General features: G+C 39.0%; 1 protein-coding gene across 2 annotated transcripts in view; it reads right to left on the reverse strand.

Annotated features, from left to right (window-relative positions):
• The window catches only part of SLC30A6 (solute carrier family 30 member 6), a 31,029-nt gene extending 21,535 nt beyond the window's left edge, over window positions 1-9,494 (reverse strand). For both annotated transcript variants that reach the window (XM_081100817.1, XM_081100816.1), the window contains exons 1-5: window positions 9,455-9,494; window positions 4,922-5,008; window positions 3,426-3,510; window positions 1,986-2,028; window positions 892-957 (exon numbers count right to left, since the gene is read on the reverse strand). In XM_081100817.1, coding sequence (XP_080956943.1) covers window positions 892-957; window positions 1,986-2,028; window positions 3,426-3,510; window positions 4,922-5,008; window positions 9,455-9,457 — 284 coding nt within the window. In that variant the 5' untranslated portion in view covers window positions 9,458-9,494. The remainder of the gene's footprint in view (window positions 1-891; window positions 958-1,985; window positions 2,029-3,425; window positions 3,511-4,921; window positions 5,009-9,454) is intronic.
• Between the last annotated feature and the right edge of the window lie 1,625 nt (window positions 9,495-11,119).

The following is an 11,119-nucleotide window of genomic DNA, read 5'->3' on the forward strand; positions in this document are numbered from 1 at the left end:
CATCAACCTATGAACCAGGAGGTCATGGTTCTATTCATGGTCAGGGCACATGCCCAGGTTGCAGGCTCGATTCCCAGTTGAGCATGCAGGAGGCAGCCGATCAATGATTCTCTCTCATCATTGATGTTTCTATCCCTCTTTCCCTTCCTCTCTGAAATCAATAAAAATATATTTAATAAATAAAATGAGATTCCCCAAAACTAAAGAACTTAATTTTAAAATTCTATATTTGTTTTATAAAATAGAAAATAACATAATGTGAACATTTTAATATGACCAATTTAAATATTCATGTTTCGCCAAAACCGGTTTGGCTCAGTGGATAGAGCGTCGGCCTGCGGACTGAAAGGTCCCAGGTTCGATTCCGGTCAAGGGCATGTACCTGGGTTGCGGGCACATCCCCAGTGGGAGATGTGCAGGAGGCGGCTGATCGATGTTCCTCTCTCATCGATGTTTCTGACTCTCTATCTCTCTCCCTTCCTCCCTGTAAAAAATCAATAAAATATATTTAAAAAATAAATAAATAAATAAATATTCATGTTTCTTATCTAGAATCCACTTGCAAGACCTTTTTGTCTACTTTCACTATTTGATTATTCCACTATGCAGGCAGCATTTGTTTTCTAGAACTAGTGTAGCTAGCTCTTTTGCCTAACTAGATGCCAGATGCACAAAATTCATGCAAGGGGCTTAGCTCTCCCAGCCCCAGCTGCCTCCGCCCTCACAGCGGAGCCCTGGCTTCATCCAGAAAGTTGTCTGGACGGTCGTTCTGCTGTTTGGCTGTCAGGTCTAATTAGCATATTACACTTTTATTATTATAGAGCTTTTATTATTATAGATATAACTATTATTTTAATAGCAATAAGTTAGCAGAAAATAATTTGAACTTACCCAAATGAATAGACAGGGCTGGGTTTCCTCATCATTACCCAGTAACTTATTAAACATGTCATTAAACTAAGTAAAAAGAAAAATAAATTTAGTGTTAGATCTACAACTAGAAGAGAATATGCAGGAAGAAATTAAGTTTTCGGAATTACTAAATTACTGAAAGTTATCACTATTTATACAGACTAAATTAACTTATTTAATAAGTTATAATCTATTCACAATGAGCATCCTAATACATGGCAGTTTTAACATGTGGAGAAACTGAAAGAGGGTAATACATCATCAAGCTGGTTAAACAGAACCTAAATCCATACTTTCTCTGCTCATTAACTTATCCTCTCTAAATAGTTTCCATAACTGAGCATGCAAAAAATGACACAGTAATAATAATAGTAATATATTTCATTCTAGGCATATACAATAAATCTTAACTTTTATAAACTTTATTTAATCTTTGATAAAATGTAAGCTAAATATTAACAACACCTTGACAACATTCTGTATGGGACAAAATGATCATTTTCTAAGTGTAGTGGAGATTCACTTTAAAACAACTTACTACATGTAAATTTCAGGTAATTCAATTCAGATGGTTTTAGACCAATCAAGTGGACTTACTTATGTGATTAATGTAAAGACACCCTTATGACATAGTTGTATGGCATGGATCTTAAAGATATAAAAGTATTTTGCAACACTTATATGGAAATATAAAAAGCCCCATGGAGCAGGGAGCCAATAGATTGTCTCTCTAGCTCATAATTACTCACTTCTTAGCTACTAATGCCCCTTATTTGTTTTTCCATATACAGTTACAGTGGGACCTAATGTTCTTATGTGACCCTGTTCCCTAGCCTCAGCTGACTCACCCACGGTAGGCACTGAAGCACCTGATCTAATGCCAGGATATTATCTTTTCTGTTGCTATGTAAATGGGATATTTTCTTCCAGTATTTTTGCTAATTTATTGTTTGTATATATGTTCTATATTGATAATTTTACTTATTTCATAGATTACTTTTCTTTAAACAAAGAAAACAGTGTGACAAATTATTTATTAGCTTCAAAATATTAGTAGATTTTTAAAAACTTACCTAAATAGATCAAAAATGGTCAGGTAAGTATAGGCAGTTAAAGCTGCAAAACAATTAAAATGTTACTGAATCCATGGTTAAGAAATATAGCAAATCACAAAAATTGTTCATGACCTCTTTGCACCATAGAAATTTGAGTCATTCATTAACTGAATAATTTGCCATTTATTTAGTAAATTTGATTAATATATGTAGTCAAAGTTAGTACAAAAGCTCCTTTAGAACTTAAATTCTAAATAAAGCAGTATATGCTCAAAAGATCTGTGAGCACATTTTTTTGCCTTCTTCTGTCATCTGAAGCACTTGATCTAATATATTAAAATATATTCTTTGAGTAGCAGGATGAAAAAGCATGCATGGTACATACAAATATAAGAGGTCAAGACACAATAAAAAAATTACATGTTTCTTCTTTCAAAAAAAATCCAGTAAGTCTCAAAATTCTACGTATAAACTGCATAGACCAAAGTACTAATATATCACAATAAGAAGGAATCTTAATTTTTCAAATAGATTTAAAGTATTTAAAAAAAATATAGCTCATTCCAAAAGATAATGCCTAACAATTGAGCAAAACAATAGTTTTCAAGGCAATTTTCATATAGATTTTTCCCATTTAAATTTTTTTAGTTATATTTCAGAATAATATACTCTAGGTAAAGGAAGCTGTACCTTTACTAAAAATCAGAATCATAAGCCCTGGCTGGGCAGCTCAATTAGTTACAGCATCATCCTGACATGCCAAGGTTGTGGGTTCTATCCCTGATCAGGGAACATATAAGTGGAACAATAAATTGATATTTCTGTCTCTATCTATTTCCCTTCCTCTCTCTCATAAATCAATTTTAAAAATCAGAATAATAGCCGAAACCGGTTTGGCTCAGTGGATAGAGCGTCGGCCTGCGGACTGAGGGGTCCCAGGTTCGATTCCGGTCAAGGGCATGTACCTGGGTTGCGGGCACGTCCCCAGTGGGAGGTGTGCAGAAGGCGGCTGATCGATGTTTCTCTCTCATCGATGTTTCTGGCTCTCTATCTCTCTCCCTTCCTCTCTGTAAAAAATCAATAAAATATATTTTAAAAAAAAATAAAAAAAAATAAAAAATAAAAATCAGAATAATAAAAGTGGCCCAGTCAGTGCTGCTCAGTGGTTGAGCGTCAATCTATGAATCAGGTCACGATTCGATTCCTGGTTAGGGCCTGGGTTGCAGGCTTGATCCCCACTGAGGGAGGGCAGGTATGTGTGTAGGAGGCAGCTGATCAATGATTCTCTCTCATGGTTGACGTTTCTCTTTCTCTCTCTCTCTCTCTCTCTCTCTCTCTCTCTCTCTCTCTCTCTCCGCCCCCCCTTCCTCTCTGAAATCAATAAAAATAAATAAATAAATAAAAGAACGAAAGTGAAAACTAATGATTAACACAATAAAAGTAAGATTGGTGACATACCTATACTATTAGTGGAACTGCACCACATAAGCAGGAAGCCAGTACATGTTAAGTTTATTGCACCAAACAGCAATATCTTCCAGGACTGTGAAAAAGAAAATCATTCTTATTTGCATACTGCTGATAAATTTCATCAAATCTGTTGAAGTTGCTATAGTTCATACTTTTAATATTCAAAGGAATAAGTGCAACTTACTTCAAATGTCAGAGTGTCACATTTTCTAAATTTATCAAAATTATCATTAACCAAGTTGTATATAACATATAAATGTAAAAGAATAATTCCAAAAGGGGAATTACTCATGAAAAAAATAAATTCTGAACCCTAGCCAGTTTGACTCAGTGGACAGAACGTAGGACTGTGGACTAAAGGGTGCCAGGTTCAATTTCGGTCAAGGGCATGTACCTTGGTTGCAGGCTCAATCCCTGACCCCAGTCAGGGTGAGTGCAGGAGATAGCCAATCGATGTGTCTCTCTCACATCGATGTTTCTCTCTCTCTGTCTCTCCCCCCTCTCTATAAGAACCAATGGAAAAAATATCTTCGGGTGAAAATTAACAAAAATAAAATCCTATATAATAAAAGGCTAATGTGCAAATTGTCCCCTAAGGAGTTTGACTGACAGGGAGTTTGACAGCTCGCTATAATATGCACTGACCACCAGGGGGCAGCGTGGAATGAAGGAAGGCCCTGGCTGGCAGCTGGAAGTTCCCCATCAGCCCTGATGGCTGGCCAGGCCTAGGGACCATACCTGTGCACGAATTTTGTGCACTGGGCCTCTAGTAAATTCATAAATACAAACATACATACATACATAAATTCTGACACATAAACTCAAGTATCATTTTGTTTCCATAAAAAATGTACATAAAGACAGTGATAAAGCAAATGGAGCAAAAATGTAAGCAATTGTGAATCTGAGTACAGGGCATAAGGGAATTTCTTATACTAATTTTGTAACTTTGAAATTATATCAAAATAAAGTTACCTACCCCTCCCCAAAGGGCAGTACTTAGTTATTTCCCAATAAGTTATATGCAGTAGGACCACATAAGGGGGAAAGATTATCACAGTTTGGAAGTTCATAGAAGAGAGAGGACCTGATATACACCTTGAAAATAGCTAGGAATTAATTAGAGGAAGAAGGGCATTCTAAAAAAAAAAAAAGAAAAGATCAAGTGAAGTGTTTTTCATTTTTGTCCTACTCCACTCCCTACAAGGAAAGGAGACGTATGATTATTTGAAAGTAGAGTTGTAAATTAGTGAGAAGGCAGTTATTTGGAGATATTAAAATTAAGCAGATATGCCCAGCTGGCGGGCTCAGTGGTTGAATGTTGACCTATGAAACAGGAGATCATGGTTCGATTCCCAGTCAGGGCATATGCCCGGGTTGTGGTGGGATTAAGAGATTTCTATTTGTCTTAAAAATTACCTTTTTTTTCAATGTCATGTTTGTGCAAATATTAAAATTAGGTTAAGGAATAAAAAATAACTTACCCTTCTGTCAGCTGCTACAAGTCCAAATTCCTGTAATAATTTTCCAAAAAAAGATCTTTGTGGTTTTCGAAAGAGATGAATTGTCCCCTTTAAAACAAACAAAAATACACAAATCAGTATTTAAGTACCTATTCTTCATAGTTCTGTGATGTAATATAGTAATAACAACTAACATTTATTGAATGCTCAATACGTGCCACTTATTCTAGACACCTGACATATATATCTATTTAACTCCCACAATAATTCCAGGAGGTGGAAAAAATTTTTAGTAAGTTTTCCAAGGGCACAATGAAGTCAATGGCTGATGAGAAATTCAAAGCCAGACTTTTTAGCTCCAGACCATACTTCATTGGATAAGGCAGTTATGAACCAGAAAAGCAAAAAGTTTGCTAAATGGCTCTACTGGAAAGAAAATATTTCAATTTACCTAATTGACATATAAAACTTTATACATGAAACTTTATATATGAAAGGGTTGGTAAAACTTACTGGAGTGAAGCCTCTGAGGCTCTTAGGCATTCCAAGTACCTGATGTCCGTGGCTCCTGCTAGCACACGGTTTGGGGCTAGCAGAGAAAGGGCCTGGCAGTAGGGTTATCAATCAGAGAAGAAACTGAGTGGTGACTAGAGTGGGGTTAACTATTCAAGATCAGGAACAGGAAACCATGTGGGAAAGCCTTAGCATAAAGGAGAGTTCAAGCACACATGGAAAACTAGCTTATGATTCTGGCATCCCAACATCATGGGAGAAAATATGAGTTAACCAATAAATGGTGTTTAGGAAAAGGTAAATCTGGATCCCTACTATACCCCTTACTCTAATTTATTTTTATTTTTTTGCTTTTATAAATTTTATTTAGATTTAAATTTTTTTATTGTTTTAAAATTAAAATACAAAACTATAGAGTATTTGAAGAAACTACTAATGTATAACTTTACAATCTTGGAGTTGGAGAAGACTTTTCTTTTTATTTATTTATTTATTTCAGAGAGGAAGGGAGAGGGAGAGAAATTAATGATGAGAGAAAATCATCAATCGGCTGCCTCCTGCACACCCCCTACTGGGGATCGATCCTGCAACCTGGGCATCGAATCTCTAGTGGAATCGAACCCAGGACCCTTCAGTCCACAGGCCGACGCTCTACCCACTGAGCCAAACCAGCTGAAGACTTTTCTTAATAGGACATAAAACCAAGAAGCTGGGAAGGAAAAAAATCAATCAGTTTTACTATAACTTTCACATTGGAAGACAATACCCTAAATACAAACAAAAACCCTGGAAAGATAAACTGGGGGGGGGGGGGGGGGGCGGGGAAATCAAAAGCAATTGTCTCTAGGGGGAAAAAATCTTTCATAATTTTCAATTGTCATACATAATTTTATTGCTAAGTGCCACATTTGGGTTTAACAAAATACTTTCCTAGATGGTAAAGGTCATATTCACCTTAACAATATACTACATTTCTAGCTTACTAAAGTTGTCCAATTTGACTCAAACACTGAAGCTCCATGGAAAGCAGTGGAACTGGGTATCAGGTTAAAACTCATTATATTTTCTCTATGTATGTTTGAAGTTTTCCATAATAAAAAAATAATAAATTAAAAAGTACTTTAAGTATATAACCCTAAAGTGCTAAGCCAATTCAGTTGAAAATATACTATTTTCCTTTGGAAGGGTAATAAATGCTAATCAGTATACTCTGTTCTTAAAGAATTACGTGTGGGATATTTTGGTTCCAAAGAGAATTCTGCTTACTACTGTTATCACTGGGTATCTTCTAACTTCAGCCCACCTTCAATTATTTAAGTTTTAAGACAATGAAAGTGAATAAAACACAGGGGGCCATTTCTAATGCCAATCTGTTATTGAAAATAAAATAAAAATCCTAACATTCAGGTCACTCCCAAATTATATTGGCTCTCCATTGCTATTAGGATAAACTTCAAATTTTAAAATGTGGAAATGAAAGCTTTCAGTTATTTAGCCTGTTTCTTTTCAGTTTCATCTCTTGTTCCAAATAGGAATCCACAACTCTAACTCAACAGTTGTACCTCATGCATGATGATTATACCACTTTCAAGTGAAAAGGCAAGACTTGTCTAGCCCAACCTCTAACAGCCCTGTAACACTTAGCAAGTTTCTTGGCCTGTTTCCTGATCAAGTGAGAGTAACGTATAGTAGATTCAGAATATTAGAGTAAGGCAGGATTGCTCAATTGCTATGTTTCACTTCCTACATGAAGCCTTTCTAGATTATTCTAAACTACAGTGTCTTTTTTATGCTTACTTCAAACTTAACCATGGGATAGCCTTCATCTCGTCATCTTGCAATGTAAGTTAATTTTTTAGTAACTTCATTAATGACAAGTTATATTTCCTTTACATTTTCTAACATAGCACTGTGCTTTATGCATAACATAGCATGTCTTTAATAATACATAATGGGGGACTAAGATTTCTTCCCCAAAACTTTAAAAATAAACCTTAAATGCTCTATTTCCCTGTATTACTGTTTCAAGCATAAAAATTTAGTGCCAGTTATTTATTGACTGTTTTATAAAACAGGACCAGGCACTGTACAAAGCTGTGGTAATAGGAGTGCATCCATTGGTCCTGCTCTTAAAGAACTTACAGTCTGGAAAGTAAGAAAGACAAGTAAATACCCAATTTTACCATAGCCTGGTAAGGGCTATAGATATTATTGGTATAAAGCCCCACATTATCATGGAAGCATAAAGGAGGCACCTACCAGAATCTTGACCCATGGCAGAAAGGCTCATGAAAGAGACTAACTAACGTGTAAGGGTTATACCGATAAGGATGGAGGATAGGAGATGAATGATTCTGGCAGGTAGAATAGCAAGTACAAATTGGGTGCAAAGGCCTAATTCTACAGCAGATCTGCAAGCAGCTCACTGCGGCTGGAATATAGATGTATGAATGAGTAAATGGAAGCTGTTTAACAGTAAGACGCTTCACAACAGATGGCTTTGCAGATCATGCTAAACAGTACTTTATCTTGAGGGCTATAGAAACAAATTGAACTTTAAGCAAAGGAGTGGCATAATCAAATCTTATAAATTTAACTCTGGCTGCACAGTGGTGAATGTTTTGAAGAGAGTGCAACTGGAGGCTATTTGGTCAGCCAAAAGGTAAACGTTTACCCACTTGTTAAAAAAAATATACTTTTATTGATTTCAGAGAGCAAGGGAGAGGGAAAGAGAGAAAGAAACATCAATGATGAGAGAGAATCATGATCGGCTGCCTCCTGCATGCCCACCACTGGGGATCGAGCTTGCAACCTGGGCATGTGCCCTTGACTGGAATCGAACCTGGGACCCTTCAGTCCGCAGGCTGACGCTCTGTCCACTGAGCCAAACCAGCTAAGGCTATTTACCCACCTTCTGTGTGTAAGGAGGGATTACAGGAAATTTCCAAAAGATAGAGGATGTGAACATTTTTCCAACCATACTCATTCAAGGGCAAAAATTTAATTAAGTGACAATAGTTTAGGCACAGACATGTGGTCCTCTTCTCACCTGTAGGCTACCCATAAGGGGTCCAATAACTTTTTTTTTTTAATATATTTTATTGATTTTTTTACAGAGAGGAAGGGAGAGAGATAGAGAGTTAGAAACATCGATGAGAGAGAAACATCGATCAGCTGCCTCCTGCACATCTCCCACTGGGGATATGCCCGCAACCCAGGTACATGCCCTTGACCGAAATCGAACCTGGGACCCTTCAGTCCGCAGGCCGACGCTCTATCCACTGAGCCAAACCGGTTTCGGCAACTTTTTAAATAAAATACGTTATACTTCTTTTGACGCTGAAATCACAGTCAACGGCTTATCTTGAGATAAGATTCAGAGTACTACATACTTGATTTCTACAAGCACGGAATGGCAAATGCACCCAATAAGATTTAGATTTAACACATCCCCCAAGCCACAAGGTGTTCTGGGGTTTACAATCACAGAAAAAGCTGGCTGCCATTCGATGCTCTGCCACCTCGACTTTCTCCACACACTGGCCTGCCGACAGCTGCTGCCGAATCAGGCCACCTGGCACCCAATAAAGGCAGGTTGCAGAGTGGGTATCGCCTCGATACGCTACTCATCATCCTCTGCTTATGCCACTGCTAGCGTCCCTGCGGTAAACATCACTGTTACGGTCGTTTCTGCTGTGCACTTGCTTTCCGATCTTTAGTCGGTGCTGCCGGCGCTGGCGTCCGCAAAGACTTATTTGTATACGAAGGAAATCTCGGCAGGAGGAAGCCATCAACAGCTAGGAGCTGAAAGCTCGGCCTGGAGCCGCCCGGGGCCACCGGGGGCAAAGGAACAAGGTGAGGGAGCGCGGAGGAATCAGAGCTCCGGGGCGAATCTTTCGGGCGCCAGCCGCCTCTCCCCGGGGCCCGAGCACAGCTCCGACGACCCCTCCTCCGGGCAGCTGCGGCACTCCCGGCGGCTGCAGGACGAGAGAGAGTAAGAGGAAACACCTACAGAAACCCTCCTCCCCGCGGCCAACTCACCATGGTAAGGAGCGGCCCCGCTCCCGCCGGAAGGCGCTCTGGGAGCTGGTGTTTCCCTAGAGCGGAAGGGGTGGAGCATCAGAGGCCGATTGGCTGCTAGCGAGGCGGGGACGGAAGTGAGTGCCCAGGCTTCCGGTTCCCACACCCCCTCTTCTTCGCTGCCCTTGCGTTCCATAGAGACGGAGGAGCCGGCTAGAGCGACTCCTAGCCTTTCAAGGAGTGGGGTGGAGGGTTAAGATCCGAAACTATTAGGTCTCAACCACGGGTGGCATGCAGCTGTCATTCTGTTTAATCCCTTCAGTATGGAAAGGTTTTACCTGACTTTCATGACAGTGCCGCTTTTGGAAATTACACGGTAGTTATTTTGTAGCGTGCTCCTGCGTAAATTCAGGTTATACATCTTGGACGGGAATGCTACAGAGGTGATCCTGCATTTTTCTCATTGAACCCATTATTGAAATGTGGCCCATTGATAATTTTCACCATTAGATTAAGGTGACATCTGCTATATTTTTCCACTAAAAATATCTTTCCCTTTCTAATTAATATTTTGTGGAGGTGTACTTTTTCTTTTTTAAAATGATAACCTTATGTTTTGTTGTTGTTAATCCTCACCTGAGGCTATTTTCCATTGATGTTTAGAGAGAGTGGAAGGAAGGGGGAGAGACAGAGAGAGGGAAACATAGCCAACTGGGGCTGGGGATTGAGCATGCAACCGAGGCATATACTCTTGATCAGAATCGAAGCCCGGATTCTTCAGTCCGCGGGAGGGCGCTCTACCCACTGAGCCAAACTGGCTAGGGCTGGAGATGTACTTTGAAACCATGTCTGTCTGTCTCTCTCTCTCTCTTAATCCTCACTGCAGGATATTTTTTCATTGATTTTTAGAAAGAATGGAAGACAGAGAGAGAAACGTCAATTGCCTCCTGCACAGCTCCAACTAGGGCCCAGGCCGGAGAGGAGCCTGCAACCTAGGTATGTGCCCTTGATTGGAATTGAACCCGGGACCCTTGGGTCTGCAGGCCAATGCTCTGTCCACTGAGCCAAACCGGCTAGGACAGTATCTCATTCTTCATCACACTTTCAATTAGTTCTTATATATATATATATGTATATATGTATAATTTACATAGTATTTATATAGCCACATTGGCTTATGGTTTATTTTACCTGATGGATTATAATCCACTACTATAATTACTTATTTTGATGTTCAAAGTTGTCCAGTGGGAGCCATTCCAATGATTCATCCATACCAATCTTTTTTTAAATCTTCACCCAAGGATCTGTTTTTATTGATTTTAAAGAGAAGGAGGGAGCAGGGGGAGAGAGAAACATCCATCGGTTGCCTCCCCTCCAGGCCCACCAGGGATCAAACCCACAACCTAAGTATGTGCCGTGACTGGAAATCAAACTGGGAACCCCTCATGCATGGGGAGACGTTCCAACCGAGTCACAACATCCAGGGTTATCCTTGCCAGTCTTTGAGAACTTTTCTGGCACAAGATATCCCAGGTTCATCATGTACAGGAGCAGGCAAAAGTAGGTTTACAGTTATACATATAAAAATACAATAAACAATACAAGAATAAACTGTTTTGTATACTCACTACTGTAAACCTACATTTGCCTACCATTTTATGTTCTTTTCCCCAACCCTGGAAT

This window comes from Myotis nattereri, assembly GCF_964212035.1.
Source record: "Myotis nattereri genome assembly, chromosome: 10".
NCBI lineage: Eukaryota > Metazoa > Chordata > Mammalia > Chiroptera > Vespertilionidae > Myotis > Myotis nattereri.